This window comes from Callospermophilus lateralis, chromosome 15 (assembly GCF_048772815.1).
Source record: "Callospermophilus lateralis isolate mCalLat2 chromosome 15, mCalLat2.hap1, whole genome shotgun sequence".
Lineage (NCBI taxonomy): Eukaryota > Metazoa > Chordata > Mammalia > Rodentia > Sciuridae > Callospermophilus > Callospermophilus lateralis.
The window spans coordinates 66,805,991-66,826,856 of record NC_135319.1 but is presented as its reverse complement, the minus strand read 5'-3'; the positions used below and the strand labels follow the sequence as shown (position 1 = coordinate 66,826,856).

General features: G+C 34.7%; 1 protein-coding gene across 2 annotated transcripts in view; it reads left to right on the top strand.

The window, feature by feature from the left end:
* Erlin1 (ER lipid raft associated 1) overlaps positions 1-18,467 on the top strand; it is a 34,492-nt gene extending 16,025 nt beyond the window's left edge. For both annotated transcript variants that reach the window (XM_076835009.1, XM_076835010.1), the window contains exons 8-12: positions 2,542-2,600; positions 4,794-4,885; positions 12,634-12,723; positions 13,828-13,907; positions 16,181-18,467. In XM_076835009.1, coding sequence (XP_076691124.1) covers positions 2,542-2,600; positions 4,794-4,885; positions 12,634-12,723; positions 13,828-13,907; positions 16,181-16,402 — 543 coding nt within the window. In that variant the 3' untranslated portion in view covers positions 16,403-18,467. The remainder of the gene's footprint in view (positions 1-2,541; positions 2,601-4,793; positions 4,886-12,633; positions 12,724-13,827; positions 13,908-16,180) is intronic.
* Positions 18,468-20,866: the final 2,399 nt, after the last annotated feature.

The following is a 20,866-nucleotide window of genomic DNA, read 5'->3' as shown; positions in this document are numbered from 1 at the left end:
ACTGAGTAATATTCCATTGTGTATATATACCATTTTCTTTTATATTCATTTTTTGAAGGGCACCTAGGTTGGTTCCATAGCTTAGCTATTGTAAATTGAGCTGCTATAATTTTTTTTTTAACTTACTAAGTCTTATTACTAAGTCACTTAGGGCCTCGATAAGTTGCTGAAGCTGGCCTTGAACTTGCGATTCTCCTGCCTCAGCCTCCAGAGTTGTTGAGATTATAGAATATAGAAGTATGCCCCACACCCACCTGGCTGAGAAACTCTTATCTTTTTTAAATTTTTATTTATTTATTTTAATTATGTATACATGACAGCAGAATGCATTTTGATTCATTGCAGCACAACTTTTCATTTCTCTGTACATAATGCAGCATCACACCATTCCACCATCTTTCCTGCCCCCCCCATTCCCTTTACTTCCCTCCGTCCCCCTTGCCCAATCAAAGTTCCTCCATTTTTCCTATTGCCTCCCCCCATTATGGATCAACATCCACTTATCAGAGAGAACATTTGGCCTTTGGTTTTGGGGGATTGGCTAACTTCGCTTAGCATGATAGAGAAACTCATATCTTAGATTAAATTAATAGATATAATGAATTTTAATGCTGATCAATTTGTAGTCTCTCTTTTAAAAAATTGTTTTAGAAAGAGAACATAGGAACATAGTTGATTGGTGGATTTATCCTATATCTGCAATTTTGTTGAACTCACCATCTCTAATAATTTTGGGGGTTAATTTTTGTAGATTTTTCAGTTATATAATTACACCAAAATAAAAATCTTGTTTTCCTCTTCCACAACCGAGTAAAGTCCCAAAGTCATCCTGTTTTAATTCTTCATATAGCACTCATAATTATTGAAATTCTCTTACTTATTTGCTTTTTGTTGTTATTGTTTCTTTAAAATTTTAAATTCCATTTGTTGTTAGTCTCTTTAAAATTTTAAATTCCATGACAGCAATCTTGCTTTGTTATTCACTACCATCACCACAGTACTCATATCACTATTTTAATTTTTCCTTTTGCTATATTTATAACCCCATTTTTCTTCTTGAAAAACTTCTCTGGAAAAATTAGAATGGTGAAAATGATCATCCTTGGCATTTTTTTCCTGTTATTTAATGGAGTGACTATTATATTCTGACTTTTTGGCTTAAAATTTGTTTATAATCCAGGGGTCAGTTTCAACATGTACATTTCATTTCATCACCTTTTTGTCTCCACTCACTGTGTGTGTTTATGGTGCAAGGTAGGGGATGTTTTGGTTGTTGTTTTCTCAAATTTCTTATACAACTTACTCATGGTATCTGCTATAGCAAGTATTTATATTTTCACATATTTGAAAATGTGTGAGGTTTCCCAGGATTGGCAAGCATGTGGTGTGTTATTCAAGACAGTCCTATTTTATGCTTTTTGTTATGTGACTAAAAAGATATGTGACCAATCAGTCTCTGAATGTAAAGCAGTGTGACAGTGCTTCCCTCTGAATCATTCTTGTCTGTATTGGAGGTCATCTGTATGCCTGGAAGTCACATAATGAAATCTAGCATCTCAAAAATTTTGGTTCTGAATTTTTATCTTCTAAATATCTCCACTGAATGTCCTTAAGAACTCACATGCCTTACCTTCAGTGTATGATGGGGTTTTTCCTCACAGCACTAGCTTCTTATAGTGTTCTATTATAATTCTTATCATTAGTTATGAGAGTCCTCAAAATTACAGATTTGACTATGCTTTGTATAGGAAATTCTGGTTTCCTTAAAAGTGTTTGAAGCCTTCTTTTAAAATACTTGTGTTTAAAAGCAAATAGGAAGCTTTTGAGAGATTAAGTTCTTGGTGTATAAAGTCAGCCTTCAAAAAAAAAAATAGCACTTTTCATGTAGATAATTATGTCAGAGTATACTCTGATTAGAGAAACCAAGTGTCTAGGAAACAAGGTCCATAAAGACTGGTAGACTTTGTTCTGAGGTTCCAAGAAGAAAGAATGTAAGCTGTGAATTGCTGTTAGCCCTCAGCTATTGGGCTGTGTATTTATAGCTAGTACTGAGTGATTGCAGTTTTAGGAAGTGATAATAAGTAACTGACTTATTAGACACTGTATTAAATTGTATAGACTGACCTCAGTTTTTAGTTTGTTTTTGACTGTTTCTAATTCGTACAATTTTAGTCTTGTAACTTTGCCTTCCTTCTGTTTCTTTGGTTTGAAAGTTTGAAAAGAAAAGCAAAACTATCAACTAAACAACTTTGTGAATATCTGTTAAGGGGAACCTTTTCCCTCAAGGAGTTTATTTCTCTAGTGGGTACAGTGGTTTTTCTCCTGTAGTTAGTAGTTTTTTAAGAAAACTAGAAATAGCTTATCTTTGATTCTTGGTGTGATAGCATGAGAAATAGCTTTTCCAGTAGGATCTCTGCACCTTAGTAGGCAGCTATGTTATAGTTGTTTTATTAGTACGAATTGGGGAGCTCTTCGATAGAAGATTCAGTGTGAACATTTATTTTTTAAATATACCTTTGTTTGTTTACTTTTATTTTTTAGGCTGTGCGTGTTACAAAACCTAAAATACCAGAAGCCATAAGAAGAAATTTTGAGTTAATGTGAGTAACAAGCACGGGATCCTAATATTTCTATTTAGAGCTGTCTACTTACTGATACAGCAGTCCAGATGAAATACATGACATAATAGAGTTGGGTTGGGTAACTGTCTATTACCTATACATTTATCTTAGTAATATTGCCAGTTCTCATGTCTTAATTCCAACTAGACTCTTTCTAGTTTTCTCTTTGTGTATGGACATTTCAGAAGCAGTCTTAGTTACTAAAGATGCAATTTGCTGTGGAACTCTTGGTGAAAAACTAAGGAGCTGTAATCTGCATATGAATAATATCTTGAATTAAATATTATAACAGGAATGAAAGTCCTAGCTATTAAGGTGAAGAGAGTACCCATATTTTGTTATCTTATTGTAATAATAAGAAAAGAATAGACACCTAGTTAATATGAAGTTTGGTTTTTCCATTGTATGTGACTGTGTATCTAAAATTAGACCTGAATCTTTTCCGTTTATCTCTGGGGAAGCTTTGCTTGAATTGACAAGGCTTCCCTAGTCTTTTATGTTCCCAGGATTGTCTTGGAATGAGAAGTTACTTGCTTGATATGAAATTAAAGATTTTAGAGGGTTCCTTTTAATGGGAACACTTAATGCATTTGGAATGACAGTATTTTCAGATGATAGATCCTGAAGAGAAAAAAACAATGGTCTTTAGAGAATTTGACCATTAGGAAAAATATTAAATTCTAGGGGAAAAATAACTATAAAAGTTAATAATATAGCAGATGTATAAATACAGGTGATCAAAGGAGTAATAATGCTACGTTTGAGTTCTTTTTATTTCTAAGTCTGTATCCTCTGTCATATAGAATTTTATTTTCCTTCTTTTTCATTGTTAAAAATAAATACTTTTAAGGTTACCAGGCTGGATAGATCATAGGTTTGAGCCACATGTAGAAAAAAAAAAAATGTTTACTGAAGGCTCCAAATATGATTATTTGGAGCTTTTAATTAAATTTAAAGCCTAAATTATTAGGTTTTAAATATTATTATTTCTTGTGATTGAAAGATAAATGTATTTTCTTTTTATTTTATTTATTTATATATCTACTTATTTCTTTTATGTGTGTGTGTGTGTGCGCGCGCGCGCAAAAAGAAACTCAGGGTTTCTCTTATGCTAAACTATACCCCTTAACTGTGTCTTCAGATCCAAATATTGTATACTTTTTGTCTTCAAATAACTCAATTTTGGGCTGGGGTTGTGGCTGCCTAGCATGCATAAGACACTGGGTTCGATCCTCAGCACTACATAAAATAAAATAAAGATATTTTTTAAAAATAACTCAATTTTCAGAACATTGTGTCTTTATCAGTGTTGGCATGAGGAGAGGGGAAACCTTGGGGGAACATGTCTTGGTGTAAATGCTTTACAGATAATTCTGGGTCTTTCTTAATTTTTTAAACAATGGAAATTCTAGAATTAAAAGCTGCGTTGGGATTATATAGTCTAACCTCTTACCTAATAGTAATCTTTTTGTAATAACATTTCTGTCATGTGGTCCCACAGAGTCTACTTGTACATGCTTAGCAATAGGCTAGCATTTTTATTATTTGAAACTCAAATTCTTAGAAAAGTTTTCCTTACCTTGAGCCACAGTTTACTGCCTAATAACTGCCACCTGGCTATACCTTTTACCTATCAAATAGCACCACTGTACCTGGGTGCCCACCTGAGGAGGACAGAGGCTCAAATCTAGCACCATCTGCTTGCTATTTGTGTCTGAGGAACCACATTTGCCCAGAGACTGGTGCCTTTTTCTGATTGACTATGATGCTGTGTGGGCTAGCAGAAGGCCTAACAGAAGGAAAGCTTTTATGTACTTCCTTTCAGATCACATGGCACAGTTAGAAGGAAAAAATTAGGCTGAGTTCTAATATTCTAATTTATGTTTTTCTTATCTCTGGGTGACTTCGGACAAATCATTCCATCTTTCAACCTCACATTCATTTTAAGTAAATACCTGAACATACCCTAATGGACCCAAATATCCTTACTGAAAAATGCTTCTCTAACTCATGGTCAAAATTACTATGACCACATCATAAGAGAATCATTTCCGGGGCTAGGGATAAAGATCAGTATGAGAGTGCTTTCCTGGCATGCACAAGTCCCTGAGTTTAATCCCCAGCACTGCAAAATAAAAATTTTTATAATTTTTATAATGTTTTGCTTTGAAGGGAGGCTGAGAAGACTAAACTTCTTATAGCTGCGCAGAAACAAAAGGTTGTGGAGAAAGAAGCTGAGACGGAGAGGAAAAAGGCCATTATAGGTACTTTGACTTATTTCTGAAATGAATGTCTCTAAGAATCTGTGCTATGAGTTGTCTTGTTCTTTGTTGGTCTCAAGTTGGATATTGAGAGGATTCAAATAAGATGGTATCATCTGTAGTGGAGAATTCTGGAACTTCATTATGCATTCAGATGTCCTGAAGCCTTTGAAAGAAGGTGAAGCCAGTACTTAATGAAGTGTCTTGGCTCTCCATCATTTGTTGACTGCTGCTGTTGTCTTTTTCAAGTGTAGTGAGAAGGGCTAGGGTTTATGGGCAGCTTTAATCTCTGGAGTAGAATTTTCATTTATTCGATTTAAGAATAAGGAAGTTTGTTGGCCAAATCTCAAGTTAGAGTATGTGTCCTTGCTGTTATCATGCACCAAGTTTTATTTGTATAGATAACTGCCATCTATGAAAATACAATAGTATTACTTACAGCTCATTTTGAATTATATTGTAGGATACTGTATATTAGATTGCCTCTTTCGTCTACAGTTGTTGCTGAGTTTAAGGACTTCTTTTTTTTAAGTAAATATATATATAGGAATGTACGAAGAATATATAGGAAGTCTTAAAATTTTTACCATATTTTAGCTAGGTGTAGTGATGCACACCTGTAATCTCAGTGACTTGGGAGGCTGAGGCAGGAATATTGCAAGTTTGAGTCAGCCTGGGTAACTTAGTGAGACCCTGTCTCATAAAATAAAAAGGATTGGGGGTATAGCTTAGTATTAGAGTACCCCAGAGTTTAATCTCCAGTACTACCTTTAAAAAAGAAAAAAAAAAAAAAAGGATTTTGCCACATTTCCTTGAGATATTTTCTTTAAAGGGAAAAAAAAAAACACAAAAACTATATGTCTTTGAAGCCTACTTTGTCCCCTTCCCTAGTCTTATTTTTTGACCCTTCTTAGAGCAGCTTCTGTTCTGAAGTAGATGTATACGTTCTTTTTATCCATATTTTTAAACTTTTATTTCTAGTATGTAACAATAAACAGCTTATTTACCTCTTTGAAGCTACAAAAACAGTGTTATACTTCCTTTTATTTTACACTGGCCTTTTTCTGACCATTGAAATTTATTCATATTGATACATGTTCATTTGGTTCATTTTTAACTGCTGGGTAATTTCATTAAAGAATTTGCATAGTTTATGGTTTATCCTTATTACAGACCCTACTGCAATAATGTCCTTTTTATGTCTTCTTTTACTTGTGTGCAAGAATTTGCCTAGAGCAGGGTTATTCAGCATTTGGGGTGGAGCAGTGTCCTATCACCAGCTATTCTTTTCTGAGCCACAATAAGATAAGCCTAAATATTCAGATCAGAGTGAGTTTAGAAGTTCTTATAGCATTTTAACACAGTAATTTTTTGTTTTCTCTTGGTACTGGGGATTGAACCAAAGGCAGTTAACCACTGAGCCACATTCCCAACCCATTTTTTATTTTTTGAGACAGAGCATCACTAAGTTGGTGAGTTTGGCTTTGAACTTGTGGTCCTCCTGCCTCAGCTTCCTGAGCCACTAGGATTACATACTGGCACTACTGTGCCCAGTATGATCTCTCGTACATTGAATTAATAGTAAAAGATGGAGTTTATGTTTTTATATTCAGTTTTTAAATTTTTTTAGTAGTTTATTTTTATTATAGTTTATAATATATTGGTTCTTCAAACACACACACAAAGGCATTTTCCCACAGGTAGTCTGAGAAGCACTGTACTAGAAAAACATATCTCGAAGTAGAATTGTTTCCTCATAGGTTGTACATATTTTCAAAATTTACACACTGCTAAATTGCTCTCTGAAGTGATTCTTTTATTTTATCTCTCTTCAAGAATGCTGAATTCCAAGTTCTATCCTTCCATACTTGAGTTCCTCATTCTGCAAATCCCGTCAATTTCATGGTAGTCTTGGTGTACCACATAAGTTCAATTTTAATCTCCCTGATTATTAGTAAAGTTGAATATGATTTATTGGTCATTCAGGTTTCCTTTTTCTTTTCCCATATGAATTGCCTTTTAGTGTCCTTACCCCGTTATTTTATTATTTTTTTGAACTGGTTTATAAGGGTTCTTTATATCTTTTTAGTACTAATTCTTTTCTAAATTTATGCATCAAAATATCTTCTCTTAATTTGTTGCTTGACTTTGGATATCTTTGACATACATATATATTTTAACTTTCACATAGTCAAATTGATCACTCTTTTCCGTTATGGTTTGTGGCATTCCTGTCTTTCCCTACCGCAAAGTAATTTCTATTCTAAAAGTTTTAAAATTTCTGCTTTTCGAATTTAGCCATGGAATTTATTTTAGTGTTTAATGTGACATAGAAATTCGAGTCTTTTTCCAAGTGACAAGCCAATCATTCATTATTTATTCTACTTATTTCTAATGCATATATATCATATAACAAGATACTATATGTAATTTGTTGTGTTGCTAAGATCTCTATTTTGTTCCAGTTTTTGATTTTGTTTTTTTTTTTTTTGGTCTATCTTTTATTTCTAGTATGTAACAATAAACAGCTTATTTACCTCTTTGAAGCTACAAAAACAGTATTATACTCCCTTTTATTTTACACTGGCCTTTTTCCCAGTATTACCTTGTTTTAATTACTGTAGCTTTTATGTTAAGTCTTACTATCTGGGAGAGTGAGTCAGTCTCTCTTTAGCTATTCCTCTGAACTGTTAACTATTTCTAAAATTGTTCTGGACTATTCAGGGCCCTTTATTCATCCATATAAATTTAAGAATCAGCTCCAGTTCTATAAAATACTATGTTGGGATTTTTTATTGGCAATGCATTGAATGCATACATCAGTTTGGAGAGAATTACAGTATTTATGATCTTGAGTGTTATTATATTTCTCCATTTACGATAAATATGTTTCAAAAATTATCACAATTTTCTTAAAATTCTCACACATTTGTTAGATTTATTCCTATATGTCTTTTAGGTGTTTTTTCTGTCATAAGTGTGCTCTTTTTTAAAGACAGGTTTTCTGATTGCTTGCTGCTTTTGTATAGATTTGCTGTTGATTTATTATTTAGTATTCATGCTGAAAATGCTATTACTCCTAGTAGTCTCTTGAATTTCCCATGGAGCAATCATATTATCTTTGAATAAGGACAGTCTTGGGTTTTTTGTTTATTAGCTGCATACCTTTCATTTCTTATTGTTTTTAAGCTGTGACTTCCTATACAGTCTAGAAAAGAAAGATAGCAACAGGCACTCTTGTCCCTAACTTTGAATAGTCCTAGTCCCATTTGTTATATTTAATATTAATCTGTTAATGAAGTTTCCTTCTGTTCTTTCCTTGCCAAGAGCTTCTATTGTGAATGACTGTTAAAACTAAAAACTTCTTTTTACTTAGATTTAGATAAATATATGATTGCTCATTTTAAAGTTGTTAATGTGGTGAATTATATTCATAGATTTTTTACTACTGAATTTTCTTTGTGTTCCTGGGTTGAACCTACTTGATCATGACGTCGTAGGAGGTTCACTGTTATAGATTTCTCCATTGGGTTTGCTGATAAATTCCTTTAGAATTAGTATTTTTTTAAATGAATGAGATCCATTTATAATTTTCCTTTCTTCCATCAGGTTTTGTCTGTTTTTATTTGGGGATTTGGGTTTGTTTTTGTATAATGATTCTCCTAGCCTTAAAATTAATTGAACACATCTTCATTTTCTGTATTTTGGAGCATTTTTGTAAGATAAGTATTATCGATCTCCTTTTATAGGTCTGGTGGAACTTACCATTTTGGTCTGGTGGGATTTGTGGTTTGGGTTTTTGTGGTAACACTTAACCTACTGATTTAATTTCTATATTGAATTTAGGTCTGTTATTTGTTTCTTTTTAAGTCAATTTTAGCAATTGTTTTGTTTTGGAAAATTGTCCATTTATCAGATATTTCAAATTTGGAGGCATAAAACTATTTATAAAATTCTTTCATAGCACCTACCAATCTGTATGCCCCTTTTTCATTCCTAATAGTATTTATTTGTGCCTTCTCTTTTCCTGAATTTTGACAGATCTGTCTTATTTATTTGTTTTTTCCGAGAACTAGCTTTAGGTTTTGATTTTGTTGATTCTTGCTTTCTTTCTTTCGGATGTTACTTATATTTGCTTTTATTAATTTCTTCTTTCTACTTTCTTTGAATTTACTCATTGGTTTCTTTTCTAACTCCTGGAAGAGTTAAATACTTTTAATTCATTAACTTTCAGTTTTTTCAAATGGATTCTCAGTTTTATTCTAATTTCTGCTTTAATTATTTCTCGGGAGTTTTGAAATGTATTTTGTTTACTGGTGTTCAGTTTTACTTCTTTTAAGAATATTCTCATAATAATGTCTTTGACTTACGAATCATTAAATGTTCTGGTTCAGTGGGTTTTGAGGGTCTACCTTTTTTATTGTGGTTTTCCAATGTGAATGTAATGTAGTCAGAAAATAAGTGCTATATGGATTCTTAAGTTTTTGTTGAAATTGTTTTGTGGCCTACCTATATACATTGTCCTTTTCTGTAAATGTTCTGTGTGCTTTAAAAGATTGAATATATATTCTCTATTTGTTGGATGCAGGTTTCTCTATATTCATTAATTCAGGCTTATGAATTGTGTTGTTCATCTGTATTCTTCTAATTTTTGTCTTCTTGAGTTATCAATTATTGAGACAGGTGCGTTAGAATTTCCCACTGTGACCATGTATTTGTTGACTTGTATTTTTTTATTATTTATTTGTATATTTTGGGCCTGTATCATTAAGAGCACTCAGGCTCAGGATTGTTACATTTCCCTGGAGAATTCCTCCTGTTTTATGGTAATATTCTTTATCCCTAAACATGTTTTTTGACTTAAGATCTATTTTGCCCGATGATAATATAGCTGTGACAGATTTCTCTGCTTTTTTTCTTGGTGTATCTTCCCATCCTTTTACTTTCAACTTTTCTATGTCGTTATGTTTTAGGTGTGTCTCTTGTAAACAGCATATAGCTGGATTTTGTTATCTTATCCAATGTGAGAATCTATCTTTTAACTGGTGAGTTTTAGTATTTTTATATTTATTGTGGTTACTGCTGTATTTGGATTTGTTTTGTATCATTAAATTATGTGCTACTTACCATACATTTATTTTCCTCTGCTGCTTTTTCCCTTCATTTCTGATTGGTATTAAATTGATTGAGCTGTCTTTATTCTTTTCTTCCTTTTACTTGACTGGAAGTTTTACATTCTGTTTCTGGAATGTACAAACTAGACATCACTGGTGAAATGTTAATACTTATACTTGACAAAGTCTAAAAGTTAATCGTTCTCTACATTCTGTTCTTAAACAGTTCTTTGGAATACTTTAACTCCTGTCTCTAATCTACATATTATTGTTGCCTTGTATTTTAGTTGCATGTTGTTTTTATTCTCCCATTGATTATCATCATCATTATCATTGATTCTTATAGTAAACATTTACCTTGTTTACAAATGTTGAATAATTTTGTCCTATACTGCTTCTGGCAGTTTGTTCTTTTTTCTGTTAGGTTGTTTTGTTTTGTTTTGTTTTGTTTTACTTTTTCCTTTCAGAGAAGGCTAAGTAAAAGAAAACTTCAGTCTTCAGACTTCCTCAGTCTAAAAATGCTTTTATTTCATTCTTGAATGGTAGTTTAGCCTATAATTCTGCACCAAACTAAATTCATTTTTTCTTTATTACTTTGAGAATATTATTTTATTTTATTTTTGTTTAGCCTCTATCTGTTTACAAGAATGCTATCAGTCTAATTGTTTGTTTTGAGTACTTAATCTTTCTTCTCTTTTTGCTTTTAAGACCCTCTGTATTTGGGTATTCTCCAATTTCATTATGATGTGTCTGTGCAGAAGAAAGTTCTTGCTAGTGAGCTGGTGGGTGGAGTTCTTTAATCTCCCTTTCACTGGAGTCAATAGCCTCCAGAGATCTTGGTTTTATTCAGGAGTCAGTTCTAACAATGCAAGAAATGCTGTAACCCAAGTGTCTCTCCCTTTCTTGCATTAGAACACCCTCAGGGCTGCCACTGTACAGGCTCTGAACTCTCCCTTTTTTTCATGTAACTTTAGGATCATTCATTATTTGTTATGAACTCAGCCCTGCATTAAAAAACAAATTTGTTAGATTTTAACAATACTTTAAGGTGCTGCTGAGAGATTTTGTTGTTGTTGTTGTTTATTAGCCTACTCCACCACTTTTCTAGAACTAGAAGTCTGGCCGTGTTCTTCATTGTTTTATTCCCACATGACAGTATTGAGGAATTACTACAATAGTTTCTCTGTGTTGAGGCAACATTCTCTGGGTTCTAGCTTTAGCTTCTACATCGCTCACCTTTTACTCAAATTTTATTTTGAGTTTCTTCTTACAATTAAATTTCTAGCCCAGTAGTTTGTTTTTAGGATAGTATAATATAGGTTGAATTTAGTCTGATGGGAAAATAGGGAATTAATCCTTGGAGTTGATAAAGGATACTGTTCTCTGGAAAGAAGTAGTTGGAAATTTTCTCACCATTAGTGCTTCCCCTAGGGGCCAGAGATGAGATGTGTTAAAATACAATCATATCTTGTTATCTGTGGGAATTGGTTCCAGGACATCTACCCATACCTCATACCAATATCTGCAGATGCTTATGTCCCTTATATCAATTTGTTTTATATAATTTATGCTTATTTTCTCATATACTTTAAATCATCACTAGATTACTTATAATAACTACTACAATACAAAGGCTTTATAAATAGTTGTTATATCGTATATGGAATAATGACAAGAAAAATTGTACATGTTTAGTATAAACATGGTTATTTTATTTCCAAGTATTTTCAGTCAAGAGTTTATTTAATCTGCAGATTTAAAAAATGCAGATATAGTATTTGTTATTTAAGCTGAAAAGAATTAAGAATGTTTTTTTTAAGAATTGCACTCTTTGAATTTAAAGTAAATCAGAGTCTCTTTTCCCTAGTTCTGGGTCCTTTGGTTTGACCAGACGTCTACTGAGGGTGTTTAGTTTCTCCCATGTGTACTTGCCTGCTGTAGCTAACATGTTCACTTCAAATGTTTATTTTTACCTTCTCAGATAAATTATCCAGCTTTTTGTTTTATCTTCTACAGCAGTCAGGATATTCCTCCTTTAATATTCTTTTCCTCATGTCATTTTCCTGATGGCAACTTAGCAATAGATCCTGAGATATTCAAACTAAAGTTCTTAGCCTGTCACTCAAGACTGAGGCCTTGTAGCCCTCTTTCTCATCTTAATTTTTGTTGTTTTCTCTCCTCAACTGGCTATGTATCCCCTTTCCATCGTGACTTGTTCATCTGTACCTTTTGTTTCCTTTTTGTTTCCTGTCTTGTCCATTCTTCCCTAGAAGATTTCTATGTTGTCATGCATTTATGTTGCTGTTTTTGTTCTGTAGTGTTTTTATTAAGTGTCCTTTTTTCCCCATTAGCTTGTGAACCATTGCTAAGTAGTATTATGAAGGACTGAAACTATTGACCATTTGTACTCCCTCTTCTCACAAAACTTGCACTGTCAAAATAAAACAGTGAAGTAGGAAATAAATTCCCTCTTTTACATTTGAATTCCTTTGTTTACAATCTAAATCTATTAAATTTAAGGAAACAATTAGCTATAAAGCCTCATGTAAATAAATGTTAGACTGTGCATTGCTGATTCTAAGTACCAAAGGAACTAGAGAAACATTTTTGAGTATGTCTTCTGTTGTATAATTATAGAAGCAGAGAAGATTGCACAAGTGGCAAAAATTCGGTTTCAGCAGAAGGTGATGGAGAAAGAAACTGAAAAGCGCATTTCTGAAATTGAAGGTACATTGGGGACAGTGTGAGGATCTGTCTTCCTTCAGAGATCAGCTCTTGATTGTCTTGGGTAGGAAAAATATAGAATATTATGGCCTGGAGGGAATAGCTGGCCTGATATTCTAGATACAAGAAATTTTTGACTGTTATTACATATCTAGCAGTTGCCTTGGCTTGTGACTCTAGTAGGTCTACATTTTCATTTCCTTCTTTAAATTGGGGTCTATTGTTTTATTCTATTTTATTTTATGAGTACAATAATTACTCATAATCAATTGTTTTTTTCTTTGTTTTTTGGTACCAGGGATTAAGTTTATGGGCACTCTACCACTCAGCCACATCCCCAACACTTATTTTTGCATTTTATTTAGAGACAAGGTCTCACTGAGTTACTTAGCACCTTGTGGTTGCTGAGGCTGGCTTTGAACCTCCGGATCCTTCTGTCTTCACCTCCTGAGCTGCTGGGATTACAGGCTTGTGCCACCATGCCCGGCACTCATAATCAGTTTTAAAGAATATACAAGACAATAAACCCTATCACCATCAGTTTCTTTTTCACCTGTCAGCAACAGTGATAACAACAACAAATTAGCCAGGGGATAAAGAAGCCTCAGTTTTCATGAAAAATCTCAAACTCATTGATATCACATATTGGCATGTTAATGTTGTTAGCTCACAGTCTTGCGGACACTTTGAATTATATACAGCTGCTTCCTATCTTTCTGTGCTAACTGACTCTGGGTCAAAATTGGAGGAAATTGGGACAATGCAGTAAATAGAATAGAGCTTACTCTTATATCTGTAATTAGTTACTTTACTTGAAACCAATGGGGTAGGAGGCTTTGGGTAGTGGGAGGTGGAATGGGAAAGTAAAGGAAAGAGGGAACCACTTCAGGTAAAAAAAATTAATGGGCTCAGATTTTTATTCAGCTTCCTTGACAAGGAGCTGTCTGTTTAGGGGCTGGGATTTTAAAAGTGCTAATGTTATAAATTGTTAAAGTGAGGTAAGCATTGAAATATTAAGCAGTATAAAAGGGACTGTTACTCTACTGAGGGAACAGATTGACAGTATTTTTTTGTTTTTACACATCTTGACTATGTTTTACCTGATAGATGCTGCATTCCTGGCCCGAGAGAAGGCGAAAGCAGATGCTGAGTATTATGCTGCACACAAATACGCCACCTCAAACAAGGTGACTGGCATTCTGTGCCACATTCCTATTGATAATTTGGGCTTTACCTTTCCAAGATATCTAATATGATAGAGCTGAATTTATCTAACATCAAGGAAGGATAGTGACCAGTCAGTCCTTCAGCATTAGCCAATCACTTAGCAAGACATATGGCACACCAAATTATTGGGTAGGAAATTTTGAATGGTTCCTTATAAAAGTGAGGAGTAAGACATGACATAAATCAGTTCATTTGTATTGTAATGTGGAGACTCTAATTAGTAAAGTTGAAGAGCTTGAAAGAGGGACAGGTAAAGACTGAAGTTCATTTAGAATTGCTTTCCAGGTAAAGTTATCTGCCAGGTAGAAGCCATGCTTTTTAAGAACATTCTGTAATGCAAAAATAAATAAATAAATATTACCAAAAATAATAATAATTTTTTAAAAAAAGAAAACAGACTAAAAATAGATCTTCTTTTAAGTTATTATCATCATGCAACATCAGTTCTAAAAAACATCAGTAATAAAATGTTTCTTCTTAAAAAAAAAGTTCTTGACATGTCAGAAACATTCTTGGCATTTAGGATGAGATACTTTTTTATGTTGAAGACTGTGTCATGCATTGTGTGGGATATTTTGCATCTCTGGCCCTTGCCTACTAAATATCTGTAGTGCTGACCAATTATTTTAACAACCATAAACACACACACACACATTTTGAAATGCCAACATTTGAGTACTCCTTGCATTTTGGATTTAAAAACTTTAGTCATGAGAAATTTCACGTGTGATAACACTGAGAAAGAAAGTAGATTGGGTGATGTATGAGTGAAAAATTTTTATAGAAGGTTTGGGTTAACTAGAGAGTACTGGCTAAGTGAGCAGAAATTATTTCATTAGGAGGCAGCTACAACCCCTATAGGATTCTGAGAAGGGAAGGATAAGTCCAAGATTTGTAAGGTGATTAACTGAGTTGGTACTGGTAAAAGGTTGAGATAAGTTGCTAAGGTGTATGATGCAATTTGAAGGATTAGAATTGAGATTTAAGATATAGACAGAGCTTAAACTTTCAATTTAGAAAAAAATGATATATGATAGGTTTACAGAATGTGAATTGTCAGTACTTGGGAAACCAGTATAAATTTAGAAATAAACCTAACACTGAGGACACAGCTCTATAGAAACAGAATGTAATTTGTTCCAGATGAAGGCAAGAAGGAAAATTTTAGTTTATAAAACTAGCAGACCACATCTGTAGTAGGAGAAGCTGGACAGGCACAAGTATTAAGATCTTGCTACTAAGATCAACTTTATTCTCAAAGGGACAAACGTTTTATGCCATTTTGAAAAATGCTACTCAGATACCAACCTATATTATAAAGGCTTTAAGAAGTAATTTGGTTGGACATTTTGACCAAACCTGATTGCAGTGTTTTGACAGCAGATGTGAATCAACTGGAGAGTATAGAGATCCAGGGAGTGAAAGATGTAAGAATGCAGAGAACAGATGTTATGGAACTGTGAAGGACAAGAAGGGCTTTTGCCTAGAAGACAGATTGGGACCCAAGATGAGGAGAGGATTGCTAAGAAAGGTCCTAAAGGGCTTTGGGAGTGTGTATTCTGGGAATGGTGGAAATGAGTTTTAATCAAACCCAGAATGGTTTTTGGTTAGATATAACTTGGCACCATGATTTAAACAAAACACAGGGAAGGAGATCTGATAGTCAACAAACATCTGTCTATCATAAGCTGCTTCTGGGTAAAGGCAAGATGCTAGATAGTAACTTCTTGAGATTTTCCATTTCTAGAATTTGGTCAAGAAAAACAGAATCACAAACAGCTGATTATAAGATGATGAGCCCAGGCCCTTCATTGGAAACTCCAGCATCCTCATCCATTGACCTATATGTTTCTCTCAAGAGAATCAGTAGAAATTTAAGGTCAATTACAGTATGATTTCAGCAAGACGAGAAGTGTTTGTAAAAGTACTTAACAGGCCCTAAGTCACTATAGAAATATTAATTATTATCACTAGTTATCATTATTTGTTCCTCAACACCCTCTTTCTTCTATTAAAAAGTGAACAGCTTCTGCATTAAGACAGCTCATTTGAGGGAATTTTAAGTCAAGAGTTTTAACTGCTAATATTATAGCACACTCCGGAGTATCATTGGCAACCCTTCCGAGTTGAGTCATATACTCAAGAAAGCAATAGGAAAAATGGATATAGAAAAAAAGAGATAACTATTACACCAGAGTATCCTGATTCCTTTGCTCTTGTTTGTCCTACACAGCACAAGTTGACCCCGGAATATTTGGAGCTCAAAAAGTACCAGGCCATTGCATCTAACAGTAAGATCTACTTTGGCAGCAACATCCCTAGTATTTTTGTGGACTCCTCTTGTGCTTTGAAATATTCAGATGTTAGGACTGGAAGTGAAAGCTCCCTCCCCTCTGAGGAGGCTATTGAACCCTCGGGAGAGAGTCCCATCCAAAACAAGGAGAGCACGGGTTGATGCAAGAGGTGGAAATGTTCTCCCATGTCAAGATGTGTCCCAAGGGGCTAAGTGGGAACAGTGGTTATATGGACTCTTTGGATTTACAGAGAAGTTGTGCTCTGTCTGTTCTGGCTCTCTTGTGAATTGTCCTGGTTTGTCAGCTGATTGCAGGATAGAGCCAGCTGTCTGGCACTCAAATGGTCTTCTCAGCCACAGTTTATCAAGTCTCCTGTATGTATTCCTTTCTAAACTGGTACTCATGAATGAGGAAAGTCTGATGCAAAGATACTGCCTTCACTGGAATGTTAAACACTAACTATATAACAAGCTGTGTTTTTTTAAGCTGAGATCTATTAAATAATGTTTACATTGGTCCCCGGGGCCATGTGTGCTCAGCCATTCAAGAGATAGGAGGCCAGAGAGAAGACCTCTAAGACATGGTAAGTTAAAGAAGACTGATTGCACTTGGGATCCAGACTCTCTTTGGAGTCCAGTCCCAGTGTTCATCTGGGTGATTAACATTCAGGCCACTGAGGTTCCCCAGGAAATGATCTTCCACTTGAGCAACTATTTACTTGATATGATTTGCACCTTTGTTTTCCTACAGTCAGGTTGGTGGCTTCCAGGGACATGCGCTTTGCCATCCAACCAGAGATTCTAATCACTTGTTTATTGCATTAGTAGGTTCAGAGATAAGGAGAGTTTGGTTTAAAGTTTTGGGGGAAATGAAACCTTTGCTCTGAACCAAAGCTCTGGGGCCCTGCATTCCCTCCGTTGACTGATGACTGTGAGCATCACTGCCCCAGGCTATGATGACTAAGGTGCCTGGTTTTTAACCACAGACAATTCCTTATATGTCACCTCTCAGCTCTGGCTGGCCAAGAGTGAGACAGGGCTTTAACTGCACATAGAAGCAGTGTGCAATTTCTAGCCATTCATTGCACAGTATTGTATCATAATTGCAGGAAGTTTTTATTTTTAAAACTGGATTTGGGGTACATTCATTTTGCCCCAGCACTTCTGTCTAAAGGCCAATACATAGGGCTGCTGTGGTTACTAGCACATTGATTCTCCTTAATATTATTCATAGAGTATAGAACAGAGTATCCTATAGAAAGTATCCTTGGTCATCTTGGTCTCCTTCCTTCCTGGCCCTGGGATATTGAAATCAAAGTTGTTTCTCCAATATTCACCTTCCCTAGAAGATCAGGATTCCACTGACTTCTTGGGCAACCAGTGAATTTAATTTTCCATGAGATGACAGAGTTAACCTGTGGCTATTGGAGATCTACTTCATCTGGACCTCTTTTTTTTTTTTTTTTTTTAAACTTCAGATTAACTTTCTTGAAACATTGTGCTCCATAGTTAGACCTAAGTTTGTGAAGCTTGTTGACACTTTTTTTGTACACTATGTTGAAGCCAGACAGAAAAGTCATGGGACCACTTCCAGAAACCTCTCAGCTGTCAGTCTTACAGCAGCTGATGGGTTGTGCCAAACGCTTTATTTGGGAAAGTAAAGCCCAAATTTGGATGGGTCTTATCCCTGGGCCTTATACTTTAGAGGCATTTGTAATATGGAGAAATCATTCTTTCATTTTTTGCTCATTTAATTCTATAAATTGTCTTTATGAGTGAATTTTTCTTTATCCCTACTTAAAAGAACTTTTGAATTATAAAAATAAATTCTTGTCATGTTGTTGCTGCAGATAAATAATGATTGTTGTGGGAAATCTGGATCCTTTACTTTTGTGCTTTCATTCCTAGAGATGTTTCCTATTCCCATAAGTAAAAAGCTATTGCCCCAAAGTGATGGCTGTGGGTTTTCTTACCAGCCAAAAGCCCTGATGGCAGGGTTGAGGAAAGAGGAAGTGCCATTGTGAAGTTTTTAAAGAGAGCACTTCCATTTAAACACCATGGAGTGAGCTTTCCTATGCCCACTTAGTGAGCTCTAAGTCTAGCCATCCTTCAGGGATGTTCCTTTTGGCAAATAAATATACACTGTAATCTTGAAGTCTAAATTTATATGTGAAATGCTACCTTTTTTAAAATAAGAAACTAAATAAAATTATTTTAGTATCAGTGATCGTGTGTGTGTGTTTTATTATCCATTTTCATTCTTAACATGTTCCTAAGACTGTCTTACCCACTTCAAATAATTAGCTTTTTTTTTTATTACTCACCAATATCAAAAACAGTTTTATTTTTTGTTTGACAGGTAGTCAATAGCACAATACCCATTTCAACTAATAAGCTTTTTATTATTTGTGGACTGAACTATAGAGGCTTATACTTTTTTCAGAATATTGCCTAGTTATAGGCATACAAATCTTAGCAACAGGATTTCCACTATTTTCTGACTCCTAGAATTTAACAAGGGATATTATTCAGGTTGTGAGACAGGGCCAGCAGCAGAGTAAAGAGAGAGGATGGAGTATCATGCCCCTTGAACCTTCTCTAAAAAACCAAATACTTTTACACCAATGAGGAGAGAAGGAAGTTGTTCTGTGGTGGAGGAAGAACAATTTATATCAATTGTAGCTGGCAGTTATGACAGATGAATCTCACTGTTTCACATGTTATTGGTTCAAGAGCCAGAATTGGACCTGGATATTCTCCTGGGAATATTCCCTCCTAGAGACAATTTCAACAGTGCTTCTGGACCAGCAGGAAGTAGTAATTAGGACCTTGGGGGAAAGTAGCCCTTAACCAAAGTTTCTCTGGGATCCATCCCTATAATACCCCCTGTTGGCTGCTCTATACCAGGGAGCTTTAACTCACTCAAAACTCATTATCTTATAGGCTTGGAGAGGTATTAAGATAAAGTAATTTCTGCCCCTTGATGTGGGGAAGGAATTTTGTGAATTAGAGGTTGTAGCTTCTAGTTAGTTGCTTTAAGATTGAGTCCCAAATTTGCACATGCAAGGATCTCTGTGATCTGGCTAACCTTGGCAGCCATTCTTCCTTAAAGTCTGTGAGTATACTTCCCCCTTAAGCCTCCCACCCACCACATGTAATGTCCCATCCACCTTCCCTTTGCTCACTCCTAATGAGCCTTCATCACTTTTTCAAGAGTTTGCCCTGAACCTTGTGATCAAGTTAGCATCCTGTAATTTCCCTCTGCAAACACTTGGCATCTCATTACCTACCTAATGTCTGTGATCATAAACCTAAGCTCTATGAGATCAGGGGCTGTAACTGCTGTTACCTGGGAGTTTTATCTGTTGCTAAAGCCTGAAATGGTGCTTGGCCCATGTGACCTGGTCAATTTAGTTGAATGAAAGAACCAAAGGAGTAATGTGAAGTACAGGTAAATACAGGCAAATGAATAGTAGAACAAAGGACTTAGAAATTAGGTAAATTTATGTCAGGACTTCTAACCCTGTTTATTTATCTTTGCAAGATGGTGCTTCAGGAGGTTCACGGTATCTTGAAACTAGCATAATGATTTGCACATGGTAATTGCAGGGATATATTAGTTAACCTAGGGTAATGCCCTATAGGTATCAATATGTTTCTGTTTTGAGTAGACCCAAAGTTCCCATAGTGGAGAGTGAGCATAGTGCCTGATACATCAAAGTGCACAACAAAACACATTGGTTTATGTTGTTAGTAGCTATGAAGTAAGCTAGCTGGCTTATAAACATCAACCATAACTTCCAGCAATATTCCAACAGCCTGGGCCAGCTTCTCAGATTTCTCCTAACTTCTTTATATAAGCACTTAAAACTAATTTACTATTAATTCATTGCTCAGTCCTAGTGTCACTGTTACACAGACCATAACTCATAATGATATTTTGTTTCCTTTACCATATACTATGGGTTGAATTTGCCCCACAAAAAGCATGTGTTGGAAATTTAATCCCCAATGTAACAGTGTTGGGAGATGGGGCCTAATGAGAGATAGTTATTAGTCCATGATTGGATTACCACCGTTATGGTGGCAAGAAATAATGTGGCTGAATTGTGTTCATGCCAAGGTTTTATAGATGGAAAGCAGGCTAGAATATCTGGTGAAAGAAATCAAACTCAAGGCCTCATGTACTACCATGAAGCTATACCTAGTGGAAGAAAATTCAAATCTTGAAGTAGATTTATGGCTTCTTTTAACTACATACATATAGTAAAGTGCATGAGGAAAAAGGTGGTTTGAAGATATAATTTAAAAGAAAACAGAACTTAGAAATTTGAAGAATACTCAACCTGGCCCCATAACAAATGAGAAAGGAAAGAAACTAAGGGTATAGGAAGCCATTTGCTAAAAATATTAGTATGAATAGAAGGAAGCCAGATGCTGGCCCTTAAATCTTGGATTTTCCAGTCTCAAGAACTGTGAGCTAATAATTTCTGTTCATTGTAGATCATGTAGTCTCAGATATTCTGTTATTATAGGAAAAAAAACTAAGAGATCATATTTCTTTGGAATTAGTACCAATCTTTCCATTTCTATCTTGTATGCAATTCCTTATAAACCCAGCATAAT